Source organism: Tenrec ecaudatus, chromosome 13 (assembly GCF_050624435.1).
Source record: "Tenrec ecaudatus isolate mTenEca1 chromosome 13, mTenEca1.hap1, whole genome shotgun sequence".
In the NCBI taxonomy this organism is placed as follows: Eukaryota; Metazoa; Chordata; class Mammalia; order Afrosoricida; family Tenrecidae; genus Tenrec; species Tenrec ecaudatus.
The window spans coordinates 104,134,624-104,158,904 of record NC_134542.1 but is presented as its reverse complement, the minus strand read 5'-3'; the positions used below and the strand labels follow the sequence as shown (position 1 = coordinate 104,158,904).

General features: G+C 42.9%; 1 protein-coding gene across 3 annotated transcripts in view; it reads left to right on the top strand.

The window, feature by feature from the left end:
- The first annotated feature begins 18,599 nt into the window (after positions 1–18,599).
- IWS1 (interacts with SUPT6H, CTD assembly factor 1) overlaps positions 18,600–24,281 on the top strand; it is a 48,640-nt gene continuing 42,958 nt past the window's right edge. For 2 of the 3 annotated variants that reach the window (XR_012779375.1, XM_075529926.1), the window contains exons 1-2: positions 18,600–18,878; positions 22,262–22,380. Coding sequence is in view for 2 of the 3 variants with exons in the window: in XM_075529926.1 (XP_075386041.1) it covers positions 18,845–18,878; positions 22,262–22,380 (153 nt within the window). In the remaining variant the exon portion in view is untranslated. The remainder of the gene's footprint in view (positions 18,879–22,261; positions 22,381–24,281) is intronic. The other variant, XM_075529927.1, reaches the window with a different exon arrangement.

The window sequence follows — 24,281 nt, the reverse complement described above, 5'->3', positions numbered from 1 at the left end:
CAACCAGTATTCTGTTATTTGGAGGGAAAGTTGGATGGTACTCTCAGAGGATGCTGGTTGGGTTGTGTGGACCCATGAGGATGGTGCTGCCCTGGGTGATCTCACAAGAAGCCATGATGGTGTGGTCCATGACAGCTTAGGGAGCTGCAGAGGGCGTGCAGGGGGATTACTGCAACAGGAGTGCCACAGAAGGCAGTGAGTTGCCATCTTTGGTGTAGAGCACAGCGAATGGTGAGTGGAATTTCCCTGGTCAGGTAGATTGCTGCAGAGACTGGGCAGAGGTTCCTGCAGCAGCGTGGAACATTGATGACTGTTTTTCAAGCTCCCTTAGGTCTTGTGAGGCACTATGGCAGGTAGGAGGAAGTTCACTCAGTCACATGGACCACAGTCATGTGGACCCCCAGCCACACAGGCAGGATTTCCCCAGAAGAAGGTGAGCAGGATTTCCCCAACCATATGTTAAGGACAGGTGGGTGGAATCTCCCAGGAAGAAGGTGGGCAGGATTTCCCCTGGAAGAAGTTGGGCAGGATAGTCCCTGGTGGAGGGTGAATGAGCTTTATCTAGACTAGAGCGCTCCCAGCTGGGTGATGGGCAGGCGTAAAAGTCCTAGGCTAAGGGGAGTGGTCTGGATGTTAGCAGTGGTGTGTGAGTGAAAAGGGAAGAGAAAACGAAAAGAAAATCTAAGCCCACTGAGACTGTGGGGGGACAAAGAGAAGAGAGGCAAACATAAGTAACAATACAACTGAGCCCTGATCCCTGCCCATGGGGCTTGGGGAGTTTAATCCCTCCCCCAAGGTGGTGGCAAGCTGTGGTTGTATTGAGATAAAGCCCCTGTCCTGGCTCCAAATGCTTCCGGCTCTGGCAGAGACAGTGGTGGGACCCTAGCCAGCTTCCACTGTGGTAAGCCCAAAGACCCCAGATCCTCAAAACCTAGTGGTTCTGTGTCTGCTTACCTTTATGATGCTCCTCCTGTGACCCAACAGTGTGGAATTTCCCTCTTAGTAATTCTCCTGCGCTGATTTTGCAGTCCCTCTGGTATGTGGCACTGTCTGCTTTCTTGACTGCTGCTTCCATGAGTATTGATCATTGACACAAGTAGAATGAAAGCCTTGATAATTTCAATTTCTCAGTAGTCTTCATAATGTTGTTTATGAACCCAGTTATGAAAATTACCATTTTCCATTTTCTTTGTGTACAGATGCAATCCATTCTGGTGACTATAATCTTTGATCTGCATCAGAAAGTATTTCAGATCCTCTTCACATTCAGTAAGCAAGACTATGGCATCTTCATATCACAGATTGCTAGTGAGTCTTCATCCAATCCTTGTGGTATGAGTTGGGGGTATGCCAGCCCCCCACCACTAATCATGGCTCAGTAAACACAATTGTACGATTGAGACATATAAATATTATATTAAAGTCATCGAAAGCATGAGAGATAAAAGATATCTTGCAATAATAGAGTCAGACACACTTCATGGTAGCATGCTCACCTCAGTTCCACTTGATGGTCCACATGGAGAGGGGGAAGGGAAGGAGGGCGTAAGGGGAAAGGGGAGTGAGGATGGGAGAAGAGAGGAGGAGCCAAGAGAGATAGGGCAGGCCTCTATTGCTAGCCCAGACTTATATACCTTTTGGGGCATGCAAGCCACTGATTACAGGTAAAGACATACATCACAGGAAGGGATTGCACTATAGGTTATACAGCAATGAGAGGGGGTGGTCTAGAGACATGCATGCAATAGGAAGAGGAGGGATTGGGGTATACATGTGGCAAGATGGGTGGATCCTAGATACAGGACAGCAGCCTAACTTTGGATGTCACAGAGTCAGTTTGACCTGTTCCCTGGCTCAACTGATAGAGACCATTATCGGTAGGGTGTGAACACCACCTACAGGAACCAAGTGATGACTGCAGGCCTGTCCATTATCCTTGAACAGCAGGGAGCGGGGCCTACCATGTAGTCTGGCGACTAACTGCCTTTCAGGGAGGATGTCTGTAAACATCTGACCTCCCTCTACAAATCCTGATGCCAATTACTCTTCATATAGACCAGCTTCTCAGATCAGATCATTTGTTCATCATACAGATTAATTTAATACAATTGTGATAGTAAGGTTTTTGTGTCAACAAGGCACATGTAAGAAGATATGGGTGGAGTTTAGCCTGGCAATCAGGTGGCAGCTTGATGACCTCCTTTGGAGGTGTGTCCAAGATAAATGGCTCGCTGGAGTCCGCCTCTCTCTCTCTTCCTGGTGGTCCTGGTGGTCAGACCAGTGCGCTGCCTGAGCTAGCTTCCCTGTCTCACCACGCGTGCTGTGCTACCCATGGGCTGAGCCAACCCATGGAGATGGTGGACCATCACTGTGATGCACTGTTCCACTCTGTGGCGCCACCCCAACTTGCTGTATTTGCTGCCTGTGTGCCTTTACTGCTCATCTTGGCACCACTCCAGATGCTGCACCTCCCACCACCCACTTCACATTGCTACACTGTGAGACTGTATCTCAACCTGCTTCGCTTTGTCGCTTCATCTTCCTACTGTCTGCTTCCTTGGTCATATGAGTTGGAAGGACCTTTAGTATATTAACTGTCCCATGGCAGTGAGTTGGACTGACCTCTCTGTGCTGCTGTGTAGACTACTAATTTGCTGTTACATTCTTTTTTGCTATATAAATTTTATATGCATATATAGATATATCCTAGTTTAGCTTCTCTAGAGAACCCTGCTTAACACCACAGTGAAAGAATACAACATTGTCACACATATTTTCTATTTTTAAACCATGCAGTGTCCCCTTAATCTACTTGAACAACTGTGTCTTGATCTAAGTGTTCTGAATTCCCCATTCTTCATAATGGCATCCATAGTTTATGATCCATGAAGTTGAATATCTTTAAGACATTTTCTTTTTTCAGAAGTTTCCAAAGGACTATTTCCCTAAGTAATTTGCTCTAGTTCAGGATCTGAAGGGCTTTTATTATTTGATTCCCTTGGCCTCTGAGAGGTGCTAGGGCAGAAGAATATCAGGGAAGAAGCAAGTCTTCCATCATCCCTATAAGCACAGTTATGCACAGTAAAAGACTGTATGTCAACGAGGGCAGACTATCTGGGTTCTTCAGGGTTTCAATACATTGGCATCACGGGCATTTTGAGCAGGGCAGTCTTTGTTGGTGTTGAGAGGAAGCTGTCTTGAGCACAGTAGGATACCCAACACAATCCTTGTCCTCTACCTACTAGTTACAGAGATACTACTTCAAGAGTCACAATAAAAATATATCTCCAAATATTGTCAAGTGATCATGTGAGGGATGAAATCAACCCCAGATGAGAAACATTTATGTAGTTCATGGGCCTAGGTACAATTGAAGTTGGGGAAAGACGCCAGGAAGGGTCAGAATGGAGTATCCTACTGAAAGCGGTGACCCTAATACTTGGTCTCTTTGAACGGTTCAGAGGGAGGGTGCAAGGAAGGAACATGATGCTTCCTAGATGATCTCTGTTCCCACATACCAAGGAAATAAATGACTTTGTCATCAGGGAAGCAGGAGTCCTTTGTTCATTCTGGTTCACATTCTTAAGCTGGGCGGAATATGGATCCAAAGTCCTGGTGAGTCAGGGTGTACTCCTTAATCTCCGTCTGAAGGAAAGACTCATTTCTGATGGAGATTTATCATCATAAAACCATTACCCTCTCAACTCTAAAGAGCAATAGGAAATCTAGTGAATAAATTTGTCTTGGGCCCTGGAATTTAGACTCAGAACTTTGTTATAAAACATAAGGTCTCTGTCCCGTGGTCAAGGTCAATGATATCCTGGTGACTAATCTGATTGTCTTAGGTTGAGGTAGTGGGATCAGAAAGCAAATTGATGAACTGACACTCAATAAAATAGGTAAGTTATGAAGATAATCATACTTCTAGTATATCACTAGGATTGGTATCATCCAATGCAATAACTCATGATGTCACCTGCAACTCACCTAACCCACTGTGGACCTCTTACGTATTAGATCATACAGAATTCTCAGTAATTTTTATTATCAATTTTCATGGTAGAACAATGTGACAGGTATACCTTTAAATTGTCCAGATTTAATGTTTTTTAGGTGATATAAATACCAGCAACTAAATTATTATTTTTTAAATCATTTTATTGGGGGCTCGTACAACTCTTATCACAATCCAAACACACATCCATTGTGTCAAGCACATTTGTACTTTTATTGCCCTCATCATTCTCAAAACCTTTGCTTTTACCTGAGCCTTGGTATCAGCTCCGCATTGTTCCCCTCCTCCCCAACACCCTCCCTCGTGAATTCTTGATAATTTGTAAATTGTTATTATTATGTCATGTCTTACACTTTCCAATGTCTCCCTTCACACACTTTTCTGTTGTCTGTCCCCTAGTGAGGGGGTTATATGTAGATCCTTGTAATTGGTTCCCCCTTTCTATCCCACCTTCCCACCACACTCCTGGTATCACCACTTTCACCACTGGTCCTGAAGGGCTCACCTGTCCTGGATTCCCTGTGTTTCTAGTTCCTATCTGTACCAGTGTATATCCTCAGGTCTAGCTGGATTTGTAAGGTAGAATTGGAATAATGATTGTGGGTGGGGAGGAAGCATTTAGGAACTAGAAGAAAGTTGTATGTTTCATCATTGCTATATCGCACCCTGACTGGCTCATCTCCTCCCTGAGACCCTTATGTAAGGGATGTTCAGTGGCCTACAAATGGGCTTTGGGTCCCCACTCTGCACTCCCCCTCATTCACAATGATTTGATTTTTTGTTCTTTGATGCCTGATAACTGATCACTTTAACACCTTGTGATCACATAGGCTGGTGTGCTTCTTCCATGTAGGCTTTGTTGCTTCTGAGCTAGATGACTGCTTGTTTAACTTCAAGCCTTTAAGACCCAAGATGGTATATCTTTTGATAGCCGGGCACGATAAGCTTTCTTCACCACCTTTGCCTATGCACCTATTTGTCTTCAGAGGTGGTGTCGGGAAGGTGAGCATCATGGAATGCCAGTTTAATAGAACAAAGTGTTCATGCATTGAGGGAATACTTGAGTGGAGGTCCCAATGTCCATCTGCTACCTTAATACTAAACCTCTAAATATATACACAGAGATCTATTTCCCCATCCTCATATATAAATATATTTACATATGTACATTTAAAAATAATTTTATTGGGGGCTCTTATGTCTCTGATAACATTCTATATATCAATTGTTTCAAACATATTTGTATCTATGCCATCATCATTTTCAAAACTTTTACTTTCTATTTGAGCCCTTGGTATCGGGTCCTCTTTTTTCTCTCCCTCCCCGCTTCCTACCCTTGTGACCCCTTGATAACTTATAAATTATTATTGTTTTCATGTCTTACACTGAGCACTCTCTCCCTTCACCCACATTTCTGTTGTTCATCCCCCTAAGGGAGGGGGGTGAGTGGATTATGAGTTGATCATTGCAATCGGTTTCTTCTTACTCCCCTACTTTTCCCCCACACTCCCTCCCCCCTTCTCTCCTACTCCCATTTCTGTTACTGAGGAGTCTATCTGACCTGGATTCCATGTGTTGTGAGCTCTCATCTGTACCAGTGTACACGCTCTGGTCTAGCCAGAACTGAAAGGCTGGACTAGGGTCATGATAGTTGTGGGGAGGGATCAGGAAGTCTCAAAATACCAGAAGAAATTTGTGTTTCATCTGTGTTATACTCTGCCCTGGTTGACTCATCCCTTCCTTGGGACCCTTCTATTGTCTACAGATGGGGTTGGGGCTCTGCTCTGGCTGCCCCCCACTCATTCTCAACAGTATGTTTTTGCTTGTTTGTTTTGGGTTTTCTAGTGTCTGTTATCTGATTCCGTCAAACCCTCATACTCGCTGAGGCTGGTGTGCTTCTTCCATGTGGGCTTTTTGTTTCTCTGTTAGATGGCTGCTTGTTTAACTTCAAGCCGTTAAGACCCCAGATACTATATCTTTTGATAGCCAGGAAGTGGAATGTATGCTGTACATATTGTACAAGTACTATGGAAAATCACTATGTCGTTTCTTTAAGCAAATGCAAATACACATGCACACCTATGTTTACTGCAGCAATTTCTATAACAGCAGAAAGATGGAAACAATCAAAAGCCCAACTATAGAGGACTAGTTAAACTCTGGTACATTCGTACAATGCACCATTGGAATACTCTGCACCCTAAAGACAAGGACACAACTGGAGAACACTCAGCAAAGTTAGTCAGTCTCATCAAGATAAGTATTTTACGACACCATTCTTAATAAGGAAAAAGAAAAATGGTTTTCATAACAAAAGATGGTTTTGAAGACGACACTGAGGCCAAGTGTAGGGGGGAGGAAGGGCCAGCGAGGAGGGGAGGAGGGTGGGAAGAGAAGAGAAACATCCACATGTGGGGGTTGACTGGGACCCCGTCACGCGCTTGAGGAGATGGGCTGTGCAGTGACAGAGACTATGGTTGCTTTGTGTCTGTTCTTTAAGCAAACGGGACACGTGAACAGGTTAATATGCAAATAAATAAAAACAAATACACTTTAAAAAAAAGTTAAAGAGGAGAGAAAGCATGCGTCAGAAAGACATCATAGACTTAAAAATAAAGGAAAGGAAAGAAACTACCAACCACTGTGAGAGAAAGATGAGGCTTTCGGTTCCTGTAAAGTAGCGGTCGTCAACCTGTACGTTGTGAGCTCTTTGGGGGTGAAATGCCCCTTTCACAGGGATCGCCTGATTCACAACAGTAGCAAAATTACAGTTATGAAGCAGCATGGTTGGAGAGGTCACCACCGCATGAGGAACTGTATGAAAGAGTGGCAGCCTGAGGAAGGTGGAGAACCACTGCAGGATCCAATGAGGCAGTTTTACTTTGTCTTTTAGAGTCACTAGGAATCAGCGTTGACTTGGCCGCTGTGAGGGTTTTATTTTTTTAATGGGATTTTCTATATACAGGCTCATGTTATATGCAAATAGTTACCTGAGAAGCACGGTTTTCACTAAAGCCCTATGCTTACTTTAATAGGCTTGTCTCTGGGTCAGTGATTAAGTGGCTGGATCCCCAGGTTAAACACACAGAGAGGTCTGAGGCTTCTTTTGGTCTTGGACGTGATGGCAGTAAGTGTGGTTTGGATTTCTGGGGCTCAGCACATTGTTGACTGTTCAATCCGCTTCAGTCTCTCCATTCTTCTTGCCTCCAAACAGTCAAAGTCTTCATACTAAAATTCAATTATTATCTTCTGAATAATTTGTATGCTATTGGGCTTGTTATCTCTGTTGAAACTATGAGGTCTGTGACGATTTTCAATGGGTTCCCCGCTACTGAACTTCCTGAGCACCTGCCCTACAATCCCATTCACTCTCATTAGCAGAGATCTTTAGAGTCTATCAAATGGAAGGAAGTGCATATTTTAATTTTATATCTTCCATTCTATACAGTGTCAGTTCCTCATTCTTAGAATTCTCATGACAGCCTGAGAAGATACTAGTCTTATAGGTGAAAGGGCAGAACTTACATTTCAAAATTGTCAGGATCAGCTAAATGTCTGTAAGACCTATGAGATCTGAATAAGCTATTCTGAATATCTCACCTGACCCATTCCACTGGTCATATGCAGATGACTCATCTCTACACTCCCCCCCCCCTCCCATTCCACCAATCAGGATCATATCAACAAGAAGTCTGGATGACTCATCCCAAATTGCCCACATTATCCATTCCAGAAGTCATGTCCAGATAACCTACTGACTAACATCACCCCACATGATAATGAGGTGCACAAGCCATCGATTCCAGACCAATCATTATTCTGGAATAAGGACCAATCAGGATGCAAGAATAAGGGCCAATGGGAAAGCAGGATAGGTGATGAGGGGAACTAATAGGATACTGCTATCTGACCACTAGAAAACCCAGTGCCATGGCCCTTTACTTCCAGCTTTGTGAATGAAGTGTACGTTGCTTGTTAAATGTCTGCTCTGCTCACTCTCTTTTCATACTGTCTTGTTTTAATGTCTTGCATGTGTGGCCCCCTTAAAATGTTTCCATTGTAGGTATGGATTGTGACGAGTTGTACAAGTCCCCAATAACATGATTTAAAGAAAAAGCTGTTTCCACTTCAGTGGGGAAGGAGCACTCATACATGTTATCGCTTTTAGAAGAAATGCAAATATCCAGAGAGAAGTTAATTCACATTCTTCTTTCCTTTTCCATGCCCTTTTCAGGAGCCGAGCGCTGAAGTCAGGGTTGTATATTCTCACCAATCTACATGGTGAGCAAATCAGAGAAGCTGGATTATATGAAGAAGAATGTGACATCAGCATTGGAAGGTTTATTTATGAACAACCTGCAATATGCAGATGACACAACCTTGCTTGCTGCGAGTGAGGACTTGAAGCCCTTGCTGATGAAGATCAAGGACTGCAGCCTTCAGTATGGATGGCAACTCAATATAAAGAAAACAAAACCCCTCACAACTGGACCAATAGGTAGCATCACAAAAAACAGAGAAAAGGTTGAAGTTGTCAAGAACTTTGTCTTGCTTGGATCCACAATCAATGCTCATGGAAGCAGCAGTCAAGAGATCAAAAGATGCATCGCATTGGGTAAAGCTGCTGTACAAGGCCTCTTTCAAGTGTTAAAAAGCAAGGATGTTACTTTGAGGACTAAAGTGTGCCTGACCCAAGCCATGGTATTTTATCTTGCCTCATATGCATGTGAAAACTGGACACTGAATAAGGAAGCCCGAAGAAAAATCGATGCATTTGAATTGTGGTGCTGGAGAGGAATATTGAATGTATCATGGACTGCCAAAAGAAAAAAAAAAAACAATCTTTATTGGAAGAAGTACAGCCAGAAGGCACTTTAGAGGTAAGGTGGTGAGACTTTGTCTCATGTCCACAGGGGCCATCAGTGCCTGGAGAAGGCTATCATGCTTGATACAATAGCAAGGCAGGGAAAAGGACAGACCTTCAACAAGATGGATCGACACAGTGGCTGCATCAGTGGGCTCTGATGGTGAGGCTGGCACGGCACCAGGTAGTGCTTATTCCATCGTAGACTGGTGTCTATGAGTACGGAGGGACACCAAAGCACACAACAACAACAACAACAACCAGGCTAAGGGAGAGGCTTCCAGGTAAGAGTATATTTCTAAACATCTTTTACCAGAACCACGGGCTCAGGAGAAGTTTATCCTGCTCAGGGTTTCATCGGGGGGTCTTTCTGGAAGAAAGTCTCTGTACTTTCTATTTGGTACTAAATGGCTTCATAAAATGTGGGATGTGTGTGTGTGTGTGTGTGTGTGTGTGTGTGTTGGGGGGTGGTGGAGGGGGGGACCTTTCATTCAAATCTCTTATCATGAAGGGGCCCAATGAATGGTAGCCTGAAATGATCACATACTTACCCGCCTTGCTTCATGATGACATGTATTATTTGGGTAGGCATGGCTCAGCCATTGTGAGTGAATATTATTGACAGTATTGCCCTATCATCAAGAGTTTAATCTTGCACTGCGGCTCAAAATTGGCCTATACTCATATAATTTCCTTTTATCAACAGTGTTTTAAATTCTATACCAGTGGCTAAATGAACAACACTATCAAAGAGTAGTGCAGTTAGCATTGGACTGCTAACCACAAGGTCAGCAGTTCAAAGCCACCAGCTAGCTCCAAAGGAAAAGGATGAGGCTTTCTGCTCCTGTAAAGGATCAGTCTGTGAAACTCGCAGGGGGAGTTCTACCCTGTTCTATAGGGTCACTAGAGTCAGCACTGACAACTGTAGCAGTGATGCCTCCACGGGTGATGGATAATATTTTCTAGCATGAAAGTGATAATGATGTCTCTAAGGTAAACCACAGACGTATAAACAATTGACACATAAACCATAGATGCATGACTGAAATCTAAGCATAACTAGTTCTTTTTTAAAAAACAATTTATTAGGGGCTCATACAACTCTTATCACAGTCCATACATATACATACATCAATTGTATAAAGCACATCCAATCATTCTCAAAGCATTTGCTCTCCACTTAAGCCCTTTGCATCAGGTCCACTTTTTTTTCCCCTCCCTCCCCGCTCCCCCCTCCCTCATGTTCCCTTGGTAATTTATACATCGTTATTTTGTCATATCTTGCCCTATCCGGAGTCTCCCTTCCCCCCCCCCTTCTCTGCCGCCCCTCTCCCAGGGAGGAGGTCACATGTGGACCCTTGTAATCAGTTCCCCCTTTCCAACCCACTCACCCTCCCCTCTCCCAGCATCGCCCCTCACACCCTTGGTCCTGAAGGTATCATCCACCCTGGATTCCCTGTACCTCCAGCCCTCATATGTACCAGTGTAAAGCCTCTGTCCTATCCAGCCCTGCAAGGTAGAATTCGGATCATGGTAGTTGGGGGGAGGAAGCATCCAGGATCTGGGGGAAAGCTGTGTTCTTCATCGGTACTACCTCGCACCCTAATTAACCCATTTCCTCTCCTAAACCCCTCTATGAGGGGATCTTCATTGGCCGACACTTGGGCTTTGGGTCTCCACTCTGCACTTCCCCCTTCATTCAATATGGTATATATATATATATACACACATATATATATATACACACACACACACACACACACACACATATATATACACACATATATCTTTTTTTTTGTTGCATGATGCCTCATACCTGGTCCCTTTGGTACCTCGTGATCGCACTGGCTGGTGTGCTTCTTCCATGTGGGCTTTTTTGCTTCTGAGCTAGATGGCCGCTTGTTCACCTTCAAGCCTTTAAGACCCCAGACACTATCTCTTTTGATAGCTGGCACCATCAGCTTTCTTCACCACATTTGCTTATGCACCCATTTGTCTTCAGCGATCCTATCATGGAGGTGTGCAGTCAATGATATGATTTTTTGTTCTTTGATGCCTGATAACTGATCCCTTCGGGACCACTCGATCACACAGGCTGGTGTGTTCTTCCATGTGAACTTTGTTGCTTCTGAACTAGATGGCCGCTTGTTTATCTTCAAGCCTTTAAGACCCAGTCACTATCTCTTTTGATAGCCGGGCACCATCAGCTTTCTTCACCACATTTACTTGTTCACCCACTTAGGCTCCAGCAGTTGTGTCGGGAGAGTGAGCATCATAGAGGCATAACTAGTTCTTTTTTTTTTTTTTTGTAGTTCATTCAAGGATCGTTTGCTGGCCCTTAGGAGCGTTTTCCAGTCCAGTCTGTTGGGGCACCACGCCCTGGCCCCAAAGTCCACTTTCAGCATTCCCTGGGGACCTTGCCACTCCATTCCCTTGCTGTTCCACTGCACTCCCCCAGTGCTTTGCCTCGGTGTGGTGGCATAACTAGTTCTTATGACATGGTCCTGCCTGATGCTCGCCCTCATGAAAAGACTATGAAAATATCATGAAGATATAGATGCTATAGTAGAGTGTAGTGAAGCAACTAGATGGTGCCAGACTGTCAGAGGAATGGATTTATAAAGAATCATTTTATTGTGGGGAGAGGAATAGAATTTGAGGACCTAATGGCTTGTCTTCAAACAGTCATCTAAGCGAAGCAGCCACTATGTCTACATGGAAGAAGCACATCCGCCTTCGTGGTCCAAGAGTTGTAAATAATGAAATCCAAATCCATAGGAGGGAATGGTGTCAGAGCTTAAATTGTGAACACCTGATTTTCAGAAGGTATGCATGATAGTGGGAACCGAAAATCTATTTGCAGAGTCCACACATGGATTAAACCTTAGGATGAATCCCCTCTGATCATGGGCTAGGGATGTGAGTAGTTTGCTTTAGAGAGCATTGTAAAGTTGAATATGGCAGACATAGATCACTTAGAGTGTAACATCTTCTCATTTGATCTTCCTTTTGAGCTATTGAAGAGCTGCTTCCGTTTTGTTAAAAAGGGAGGGAAGGGATTCGTGTGGATCAAGCCTAGGGAATCTTCTCTGACCTCGACGGGGGTGGGTAGGATGTGAATAACTTTGTTATCATGTGGCGTGCCCTGGAAAGTGAATTATTCCAGACGTAGTCAGGATAACATTTAACACCGTGTCATTCATCGTCCTTTTATTCATCTTCAATTTGTTCTAGTTTTTAACATTTTCTGCTTTCGTTTTCTGAGTGAGGTTTCTAGCTGCTTTACTTTGTTATTGTTCTTAGTTTTAGGTTATTATTATTATTTTAGTTTTCTCATGTTTTCCTGTAAATGAAATCCAGGATCGGCAAATCTAGAGACAGGAACTGGATTTATGGTTCCTTGGAGACATGGCAGAGGAAGTTGGGGGGAAATGGGGAACTCATAACAATGAGTAAAAGAACATTTCCTAAAATTGATTGTTGTGATAATTTTACAACTCTTCTTGATCTAATTGAACAATTGAATTGTAATTCATGTGAATCATATACCAATAAAACTGTTAAAAGAACAGTGGTTATTTTCAAGGCTGTAGCTTTTTATGGGAGAGCAGGGGAGCCTCCTGTGTCTTCTCAAGAGCAACTGGTGGGTCTGCACTACCTACATTGTAGAGTAGTTACACATTTACCCACCAGAGTCAACAGGAAACACTAGCAGAAACTGTCTTTCCAATACCACAGTTAATTAGTGTCATCTTGTCACTTTTGGGAATGGGTTTCCCTGGTTCTTGCTTCTCAAAGCTGAGAGAATTCATGCGGCAGAAGCATGTTTTTAATCCCAGTAACTTTTATGAGGGAAGTTTCAGGTAATACAGTCTCAGATAGTACACACTATCTCTCAAAGTGTGCAAGGCTGAATTTGGGTCGTGGGAGAGTTAGTGACTAAAAATGGCCGCATGTGTGACATAATGCTGGTGTCTAGTGTGCAGGCCCACATTTGACCTTCACCTGCACCTAGGTGACCTTAGTCTGCACACGCCCAGCTTTGGATTGTCCCACAGGTGTCTGATGTGTGCCCGATTCCTTTCAAATCCCTTTGCTGTGGCATGGCTATCTAAATTCTGTTTAATGTAAGCATTGGGTGGAAACAACGCCCTCCATCCCAATCTTCCTACCTTTCAATCTCACCTTAGGTTTTGAACTACAGGTAGCAGGGAGCAATGTACCACTTACCATGGTACTGAGAACTTTGTTGCATAATAGGAAAGCATACACGTGGTACAGTGGTTAACACTAGGTTTAAGGCCCACGTCATTTTAAAACAGTTTTATTGGCACTTTATCCACATATCGTACAATTAAATAGTTCAGTTCTATCAAGAAGAGTTGTACAATCTTCACCACAATCAATTTTAGAGCATTTTCTTCTTCCTTATACTCACTGTTATTTAGGTAATTCTTTTTCAATTTTAGCAGAAATATACAACACATTCTCTAATTCAACAATTTCTACATGCATAGTTCAGTGCCATTAATTATACTCTTTGTGTTGTACAATTATTATTTATAGCCCTCTCCAAATTGTTCCATCACCATTAAAATAAACTCACTGCCCCCTAAACAAAAACTCTTCCTACTTCACCTATGGTAACCATAGGTCAAATGTGCTTTGTGTTTTTCCCTCCAGTAGTTTTCTTGATATAATATCCACATATCATATATCTCCATAGTAAAATCAATTTTAAAAGAGTTGTATATATAAGGGAACCCTTCCAATGGATTTACAAATCTTAGAACAATCCATCATTCAATTGTATTAAGCACACTTGTACATATATTGTCATCAACATTTCCCAGAATTTTTTTAAAGCTATATATTTAAACTTTTTCACAAAACAACCTTATTATCTTCAAAGTACTCTCCATCACACCTAATACATTTGTCAAATCTGTGATTCCATTTCTGAAAACATTTTAAAATAATTTTATTGGGGGCTCATACAATTCTTATCACAATCCATACATCCATCCATTGTGTCAAGAACATTTGTACATATGTTGCCATCATCATTCTCAAAATCTGAAAACATTTTCCAAACTCATCTGTTTGGATGCTGACAGCACCTCCCTTGTATTTTCCTTCACCTCATTTATGTCATCAAATCACTGTCCTTTCATGTCCCTCTTCATTCTTGGAAACAAAAAGAAGTCACACGGAGTGAGGTCAGCTGAGTAAGGTAAGTGGGGAAAGAGAGGCAATACCTGGCACACCGAAATGACTGTGTGAGCGGGTCCATTGTTGTGGTGGCCAAACCAGTCCCATCTGCCACAAATCAGGCCTTTTTGGCCAACTATGTTATGCAATCTTTTCAGATCCTCTAAATCAGTGGTTCTCAACCTTCCTAATGCCGTGACCCTTTAATACAGTTCTTAATGTTATGGTGACCCCCCAACCATAAAATTATTTTCATTGCTACTTCATCACTGTAATTTGCTACTGTTATGAATTGCGCGACCCCTGTGAAAGGGTTGTTCGACCCCCAGGTTGAGAACTGCTGCTCTAAATAGAAAGCTTGATGAACAGTCTGACTGGTGGAACGAACTCCAAAGCACAATTTGACATTCTCGTCCATTTGGAAAGCTGACAGACATCAGAATGAGGTTTGTCATCAATGTCATTTCACTTTTCTTGATACAAGAAAACCACTGGTACACTTGAGATTTTCCCATAGCACTGTCCTTGTAGGCTGTGTTCAATACCACAACAGTTCCTACAGCGTTTTCTCTGAGCAGGAAACAAAATTTCACAGCCACACGCTATTCTTTTCAATCAGCAATCACAAAAAACAAGGTTCAAGTGAAACTGTTTTTATGAAAAAATTCACTGTGACCAGAGAGCATCACCCCAGGCGACTGCAATGGGTGCACTAACTCAGAGTGAGTTGCTTGATGCTTGCCTAGTGGGAAAAATGGGTACTATGAAAGCTCCACCCAGAGATTTTCCCCATTTTTTGGAGGGGGGGTAGTACCCCCTTGTACATCACATCAGTCCTAATGCTCCCTCCCCCTCCCACATTCACTGATTGCTTCTCAATTCTCCCCTCCTTCCCCCCACTCCCTCTCCCAGTTCCCAATACACCGATGCTTTAGTTATTGTCTCTGTGTCCACTCCTGTGTTTCATAAGCTGGGAAACCTAACAGAAACAATAAAAAACAAAAATAAAATGAAATGGAAAGAAGAAAACTGTAATAATAATATACAGATAAAAATAAAGAGTAAGAAAGAGACCACCAGCAATATTTAAAAAGCCAGAGAAGAAATTTCTGTCATGGAACAAGAAAGAAATATTTGAGACTAGAGTAAATTCAGGTTGGGTCAAGAGAGAGGCCAACTGACCAAGTGCCAATATTATACCATTGTTCCACCCACCATACTCAAGTGTACAATAATCCCTAGTTAATTGTAAAGGTTTTGAGTCCCCTACCTGCAGTTAGAGGGGATCTGCCACAGCCTTAATCTGACTAGATCCTCTGCAGATGGATTTTGGGTTCCCACCACCCTCCATAGCTTTCTACAAGTTGGGCATACAAAATTTAATCTCCGATACTTTCCCTTCATCATATTTGGAATTTGTTATTGTCATCTTTGGATCCCACAAGTTGGTGTGCTTCTTCCATGTGGACTTAGTTGTCACCTCAGTTAGATGGCTGCTTGTTTGAATATAATTCTTTAAGACCCCAGACACTATTCCAATTGATAGCCAGGCACCATCTGCTATCTTCACTTTGCTGAAGCATCCTTATCTTCAGTGATTGCTTCATGAAGGTGAGTTTCGAGCAAATACGGCCATGTTATAAAAACCAACTGTTCTTCTATTGGGGCTAGAATTAAGTGGAAGCCCAGAATTCATCTGTTTGTCCACAGGTTATGAACAACTCTGGTTTACTTTGGTGATCATATTATGACAAAAACAAAGAATATCAACAACAGTAAAACAAAGAGGAAAAACATTGTCACTCATTCCCCTAGGGTATAAGGTGATTTCATTTATAACATCAATAATGTATCCAATGACAGAATTTAAGGTACTGTTGATATGAGTTTGAGTATCCTCCAACTTCGAGCTGTAATCAATTAGTTATTGCTTTGTACAGACTGATTTCTTAATTGATTGAGCTCTGTTTACATTGAGCATGTTGGTTGGTGCTAGGGGAAAATTTCCTGTCTCAATTCATACAAGGGCAGACCCTTGCCTCTGATTAAAACCTGTCATAGTAATGCAAGGAGAGCATTGAGGTATTAAATATTTGGTGGTTCTCCTTTCATTGGACACCAACTAAGCCAGGGGTCTCACCCAGAGTCCAATGACTCCATTTCCACAATCTTGGGGTGGTCATCTTTTGCTTCCTCTCCCATCAGGGTATTTCAGTCTTATGTCCAGGGGTACAGGTCTTTTTCAGGAAGGGCCCAGTTCATTCAGTCAGGCTTCTGCATCAAGTCCTTCTAGTGGGACCATGTCATTCTGACACATTTCCATTTCCTCAGTGACAATTACAGAAACTGTTTCCATTTATTTCCTACCATTTATTCTTTTATCCATTTAATGAGACAGATATATATCCAAATTCGTTTTCTTCCAAACCGTCTAATCTTGAAATTCTCTGTGCAGTATACCTATCTCTATGGATACATGTCACTTTTAAAGGAATGCAAATTATTAATCACAGAAAATTGGTTTCATTCATGAAAGCATTATGTCAGTAATAAGTACAAACTTGTAAAAAATATATTAAAAACATCAAATGTAAAGACAAACAATGCAGTGTAAATTGTCATACTGACCCAAGCGACCCTGACAATACATTGAACCCAATATCTAAAATGTTGTATAATGTTAATATTATACATTTCATCTAAAAATGTAGTACTAGTTTCCTTCACATAGTTTTATTTATAAGTTAATAATATATAACTATGTTGTTTTTAAATAAAATACGTTGTTAAAAAAAAGAAAATGTGCCTTTTTGTTCACGTGTTTATTTGACACGTTTCCAACGTGATGTTTATAAGAAACATCCATACAGAAGCAACCAAGCCCACACGGAAGCAGCACACCAACATAGGTGATCGTGAAGGGCAGAGGAGACCAGGTCTCCAACAACAGAGGTGGGGTGGTGGTGAGAATCACATCACCGTGAAAGAGGGGGAGTGCATGATGGGGACCCAATGCCCATCTGTAGACAGCTGGACACCCCTTCCAGAGGGGTAGTGTGGAGGAGATGGGCCACTCAGGGTTCAGTGTAGCAACAATGAAACTCAAAACCTTCCTCTAGTTCCTGAACGCTTCCTCCCCTCCCAATCATCATGACCCCAATTTTACCTTGCCTTGCGGACCTAGTTATACCAGAGTATGAACAGCGGTGCAGTGGGGATCTGGAGGCACAGGGAATCTAGGACAGACGAACCCCTCAACACCAGCGGTGGGAGTGGCGACACCAGGAGGGAAGGGGGTGTAGAAAGGGAGAACCGATCTCGGAGATCTATGTGTAACATCCTCTCTGGGAGATGGGCAATGGGGAGGCGGGTGAGGGGAGACGCCGGGGAGTGTAAGATATGATATAATAATTATTTATAAACTATCAAGGGACCAGGGGTGGGATCGGGGAGGGAGGGAGGGGGACGGGGGAAAAAAGGGAAACCGAGCTGATTCCAGGAACCCAAGTGGAAGGTGAATTATGAGAATGACGAGTGCAACGAATGTATAAGGGTGCTTTGCTCAATTGATGTATGTACAGACTGTGATAAGAACCTTATGAGCCCCAATAAAAAGATTAAAAAAAAACGTCCATAAACTTAGTAAGTGCTGGACTGCCGACGAAAATGTGGGTGATGTGAAACCAGCTTTCTCTCCTAAAGAAAAAAATGGGGAGTTTGAAAGTTAGGGACCATAGTTTATTGGCAATATGTTGGCTAGATTTACTGTTTGTAGTTAGATTCACTGTTTGTGGTTAACCTATCGCGCTATTGTCTCACTCCAAGACTGAAATTTTTATAACTTGCTGAATTGTTCAGAAACAAATGTTTCCTTCAGATAATTCTGAGAATTATCACAAGGAAAGTTAATTCCTGCTAATAAGTCAGCAGAGGCATCCTTAGACTAGTCCCTAAGGCTTAAGGAACCTATTGTTCTGTGGGTTTGCTCAAGGTCAACAATTGCATTCCACGACTCTCCTGAAATCCGAGTTAATGTAAAGTATGTTACTCCTTCCCAGGGTGTGAATTCCCAAGTATATAAGCTCCATGGAGCCTGATTTCAAACGGACAACCATCAAGACAGTCTGTGTTGCTCTACCCCTTCTGATGAATTGTTCCTCACTGACTTGAGGGTATTAGTATATTGGCTTTGCTACTCCGGCCATGAATCCTCAACAGAGGGGAAAAGTATGCTGGAAAATATAATCTAGTGGGTCTTCGTTGTTCCGCCGAGTGACTACGATGTTTCCCCCAAAGGGGGAGAGATCACACCAAAAAAAGACACCCCAAAACAAACCGATCGAAGGATCTTCAAAGAAGCCGGTCCTCCAGGCTTCTCAATGGAAGCCCGAGCTCACGATCAGTTTTCCCAGCATGCTCCTCTGCGACCAGGTATTACGTCACCGCAGTCCCGTCCTTTCATTGGCCAGTAGATCGGCGGTAACGCAAGCGCACTGCGTTCCTCAAAGAGTCGTGGGTAGGCGCCATTTTGGCCCAGGGGTGTTTCTGGGAAGTAGAGCGCCTTCGGTCACTCCCGCCGGCCTTTGGGCCAAAGCGTTCGCCTCCTGCCGCGCTTGCCGTTTTGCCATCGGCTTCCCCACACCTCGGGTCGGGCGGAAGGCTTCGGGTCGCTCCGTCGAGGGACACTCTGCGGGCAGAAGGTGACGGGAGGGCGGCGCGGGGCGCTGACACTCCCCGCCGAGAGCCTGCCCATCATGGACTCGGAGTATTACGGCGGCGACCAGTCAGGTGGGGCTGGGCCTGAGGGTGGAGGGTCGGGGCTTGGGGGCGGAGCAAGCTCGCGGCCGGCCTCGCCGGCCTTCCGCCTCTGCGGGAGAGGGAGGGAGGGGACCGCGGGGACCGTCGTCTCGAGCCGGGCACCCGGCGAACCCCAAAGTTAACACCTGCGAGGCGGGATTCGAGAGCCGTCTTCTGGATCGGCTGTGGATTTTGCGGAAACCCGGAAGCGACTTGGACTCCATGAGGTGCGGTGTGCAAAGTGCGAGGGAAGGAGAGGTTTCTCCATTGTTAGGCGCGCTCCAGTCGGTTCCGACTCCAGGGGACACCGTGCACAACAGAACCAAGCACTGCCGGCTGCTGCGCCACACCCACAGTCGGTCCGGTGTCTAGGGAACTTTCGGCGGTTTCCGAAACTCCAAAGGAGCTTTTCCGCGGGCCGGGGGATCCTAGGAGGTTTTTCGAGATGTTGCTGTTGTTGCATGTCGTGAGTCGAACGCAGGTTTAATCTCCCCCGGAAAACTGGCTCCCCGTTTGCGTGTTTTTTTTTAAGTGGGACTCTTGTTTGAACTGGATACATCTTTTAGAGTAAGGAGGCATCCCTGTCCGTTACTTAGGGCGATTTTGTGTCCTATGTTAGCCTTGAGCGCTTTCTTTCTCCCCACCAAAGTAGCCCCCTCCTCCTCCGTTGATTCAGTGAACCTCTCGAGTCCCATCCAGTGATGGCCCGGAGCTAGGCACTGTTGACACAAAGTTGAGTAAATCAGGGCCTAGTAGAGGCATGCTCTGTGTTCAATAGCCTGAGGGTGATTTCCAGTGGAAATGCTCCTTTGCAGGGGACATTGTATATGTAAAGTGTTTGATTATTGTTTAAAGGTGGAACTCTTGTCTTGATTTCACATGGATTCCATGCCCGTGGCAGTGAATATTAAAGACTGCAAAAATGCATTTAAAGTCGTTTACTCCGATTTTGTTTTCTAATGCTTTCAAAATAGGTTTGATTTACCATGATAAGACCATTAGAAATGGTCTTGGAAATGGAAGTGGATTGTGTGCTAAAAGACATAACAAAAATAAGTTCCCTGACTTACCATAGACCCTTTACAGACATTTTCCATCTCCCCCTCCTTTTTTTTAAAACCATAATGCCCCTAATGTATGTTCTCTTAGGGAACAGCATTATTAAAGCATTTTAATGATTTACTACTATGATAGGAGACAATACATTTAAAGAATCATTTTATTGGGGGTTCGTACAACTCTTATCACAATCCATCCATTGTGCCAACCACACTTGTACATGTGTTGCCATCATCATTCTCAAAACATCTGCTTTCTGCTTGAGCCCTTGTTATCAGCTTAGTTTTTCCCCTCCCTCCCTGCCCCACTCATGAACCCTTGGTAATTTATAAATTATTATTTTGTCATATCTTAACACTGTCTGACGTCTCCCTTCACCCACTTTTCTGTTGTCCGTCCCCCAGGGATGGAGTTATATGCAGATCCTTGTGATCTGTTCCCCCTTTCCACCCCACTCTCTCTCTCCCCTCGTGAGATTGCCACTCTCACCACTGGTCCTGCGGGGTTCATCTGTCCTGTATTCTCTGTTTCCAGTTCCTGTCTGTACCAGTGTACATCCTCTGGTTTAACTGGATTTAAGATAGAATTGGGATCATGATAGTGGAGAGAAGGAAGCATTTAAGTAGAGGAAAGTTGTATGCTTCATCGTTGCTATACTGCACCCTGACTGGCTCATCTCCTACCTGTGACCCTTCTGGAAGGGGATGTCTTACAGAAGGGGATGCCTACTGATGAGTTTTGGGTCCCCACTCTGCACTCCTCCTCTTTCACAATGATATGATTTTTTGGATAGGAGACACTATTTTATCTCATGTGCTTTCTTTCATCTTCCCACTAGTTGCATTCAACTGGTTTTCAAATGTTTTTAATACAACTATATAAATAATCTTTAACTATGCTCATTAGTATAATTATGATTTCATCATTACACAACTTTTTTGTTTCCCTGAAATTGACTGCTCTATTAAAAAGAAAAGAATTGTTTAATTTGAATAGCCAAGTCTTCCAGCCATGAATTTTTTTCAGTAGATTTACTTTGTAGCGTAAAGGTTTTAAGTAGCCATTCATTGCCAATTTTTTTAATGTTAGAGAATGTGTTTACAGTATTTCTAGACTAGAGATCCTTGTCTTCATTTATAAGGTTTTTAAAAAGGTTTTATTGAAGGCTCTTACAGCTCTTATAACAATCCATACATCAATTATATCAAGCATATTTGTACATATGTTGCCATCATTATTTTCTACACATTTTCTACTTGAGCCCTTGGTATCAGCTCATCTCTCCTCTCCTCTCCCCGCCCCCCAATTTTTTAAGTTTCTAATGAACATTATGATGGAGTTCTGGTGGCGCAGTGGGCTTAACATTGAACTGCTAAGAGAAAGGTCAGTGGTTCAAACCCACAAGCCATTCTTGTGGAGAAAGATAAGGCAATGTGCTTCCATAAAGACATGTGTAGCCCCAGAAGCCTTGTGGAACAGTTCTATTCACCCTATGGAGTTGTGTGTCAGAATGGACTTGATGCTTTTGCATTGGAGTGTTATATATCAGTCTGTATACCTGGGTTTCATGGATTCAGCAGTGACCCACATCCCTACTCTTCTGGTACCTTCATTCAAATGGAGAAAGACCCAATGTAAAAGACAATAAATCCCATGAGACGTTAGAGAGTGGGAAAGTGGTAAGTGTTGCAGCCACAGGAGAAAGATGAGGGTGTCTGTCTGCTCTTGTGAAGAGTAGACCTTTCAAACACAGGGGCAGGCCTGCTTGGTCCTGTGGCAGCAGTTCTCAACCTGTGGGAGGGCGAACGACCCCTTCACAGGAGACACCTCAGACCATCAGAAAACACATTATTTCAGATGGTCTTAGGAACCCAGACACCGCTCCTCTCTCTCTCTCTCCAGGTGGGTCTGCCCACATGAAGAAAGGCCCGCATACCCGGTGAAGACTGTTAAACGTGCTACACCATGCTTCAAGACAAAATTTCATTTATTTGTAATTAGAAATAAATGCTTCACAATTATGTACATATATTTGTGATTAATCACTGCTTTAATTATGTTTAATTTGTAACAATGAAAATACATCCTGCATATCAGATGTTTACATTATGATTCATAACTGTAGCACAATTATAGTTAAGATCTTTTTATTGTTGTATGTGTGATAATACATGTTATGTTGTTGAAATTTTAATGAATATTTGTTTAGAATAATATATCGTTTTATCATATGAGTGGTAATTTTTATTCTTAGACTTCTTCTTGATTTGTTTTAGCTGTAGCTGTCATCTAATTTGGTTTGATTTATTTTTAAGCAGATGATGGTGGCGCTACCCCAGTGCAGGATGAGCGGGATTCGGGCTCAGACGTTGAGGATGATGTAAATGAGCAGCACTCTGGATCAGACACTGGAAGTGTAGAACACCATTCAGAGGTACCATTTAAGCAACATCTTTGGAGAGGTTTTGTCCTTGTATTTTATTAGGCTTGTTTTGTTTAAGAATCCCTAGTGGCACTGTGAGATAAGTATTGGGCCCCCAAATAATAAAGTTTTTACTGCACACTATTAATAAAATAAAATCAGGAAAACTTTTTGATAAATAAATCAATCATTGGACTTTGATAGAAACTAAAACATGTAAAAATGTTGTGGTTAAATTTCTTTTAAGGGCTTTAAGTTATCTATGATTTTCTTTGTTTTATTGGTGTATAATTGGCATTAATTCACATATACAGTTTAACACTTAGTCATATTAAGAACAGTTATCTGATCATCACCAAAATAATCAATTTCAGAATATTCTTTTCTTTCTCGTGCTTGTTAGCTCTCCATTTTCCTCCAGTCTGCCTTAATGAACCAGAGGAATATTGTGTTTCATCAGTGCTATACTGCACACTGGGTTGACTTCATCCCTTCTATGTGACCCTTCTGTGAGGACATGTCCTATTATTTACAGATGGGTCTTGGGTCTCTTCTCAGACCCCCTTCATTCTCAACATTATGTTTTTATGTTTGGGGTCTTTTGATGCATGTTACCTGATCCTGTGAACAGCTCATGATCTCGCATGCTGGTGTACTTCTTCTGTGTGGGCTTGTTGCTTCTGTGCTAGATGACTGCTTGTTTAACTTCAAATTTTTAAAACCTCAGACGCTATATCTTTTGATAGCTGGGGACCATCAGCTTTCTTCACCACATTTACTTGTGCACCCATTTTGTCTTCAGTGATTGGTAGGGAGGGTGAGCATCCCAGAATACCAGGTTGTTAGAACAGTGTGTTCCATTGAGGACGAGCTTGAGTGGAGGCCCAAAGTCTGTACACTTTCTCGTTGTATTGCCATATCTATATAGATATATATAGATATATCTATCTATGCCAATACCTCTTTTTTACATAAATGCATATCTGTGTTTTACCTCTGTCCATAGCTTTGCTTCCTAGATCTTTCCTGTTTCCTTTTACTTACCTCCTGTCCCACCATCACGCTCACCCTTTTCTGCCTCTTAGTAATTCCTTTCAGCTAGATTGCTGTTGCTCCAACACCACCAGAATCTCTACGACTTCTTCGTTGTTGATTTTAATTGCCTAGTTGTTTCCCTGTCTATGGTGTTATTTACTTATCGCTCCTTTCCCCTGCCGCCGCCTCCCCCCAAATCCCTCCCCCAATGCTTTCTCCTTGGGCTTGCTTCCCATGACTATCTTATGTATGATAGGCAAAACGACAATAACAGAGACAAAACAAAAAGAAAACAGAAGGTTGAATAAAAGAGATTTTTAAAAACCCTAGCAAGAAAAAACATGAACAAGCATACATAATTTCAGGTCTGTCTGCTGACCTTTCTGACTATCTTCCCCACTGGCCCTGGGGTTCCAGGAATTGCGCCTCCTAGCCTCCAGTGGTGAGGAAAAGACATGAAACAATACACATTTTTAAAATTGTATCATTTGTTAAAAGTAATAAATGCTGTGGAGAAGGAAGAAAATGAAAGTAGAGTGCCAAGGTGAAGGGCAGGTTTCAGTGCCAGAGTGACCCTGTAGACTAGAACAGAACTACTCCATAGGGTGTCTGAGGCTAGAAGTCTTTATGGGACTCCCATGGAACAGCTGGTGAGTTTGAACCACCAATTTAACGATTAGCAAGCAGCTTAATCCACTGGGCTATGAGTCCATGTAGCTCTTACTGTGAAAGTGACATTGTAACAGAGTCATGGAGGGAAGTGGCATGCACTATAATGGGAGGACATTCCAGGCAAAGGTCCTCAGGTGGGAGTGTTCTTGGTATCATCAAGGAACATTGTCCAGCGCTGATGTAGCTGGAGCATAGTGAGTAAGGAA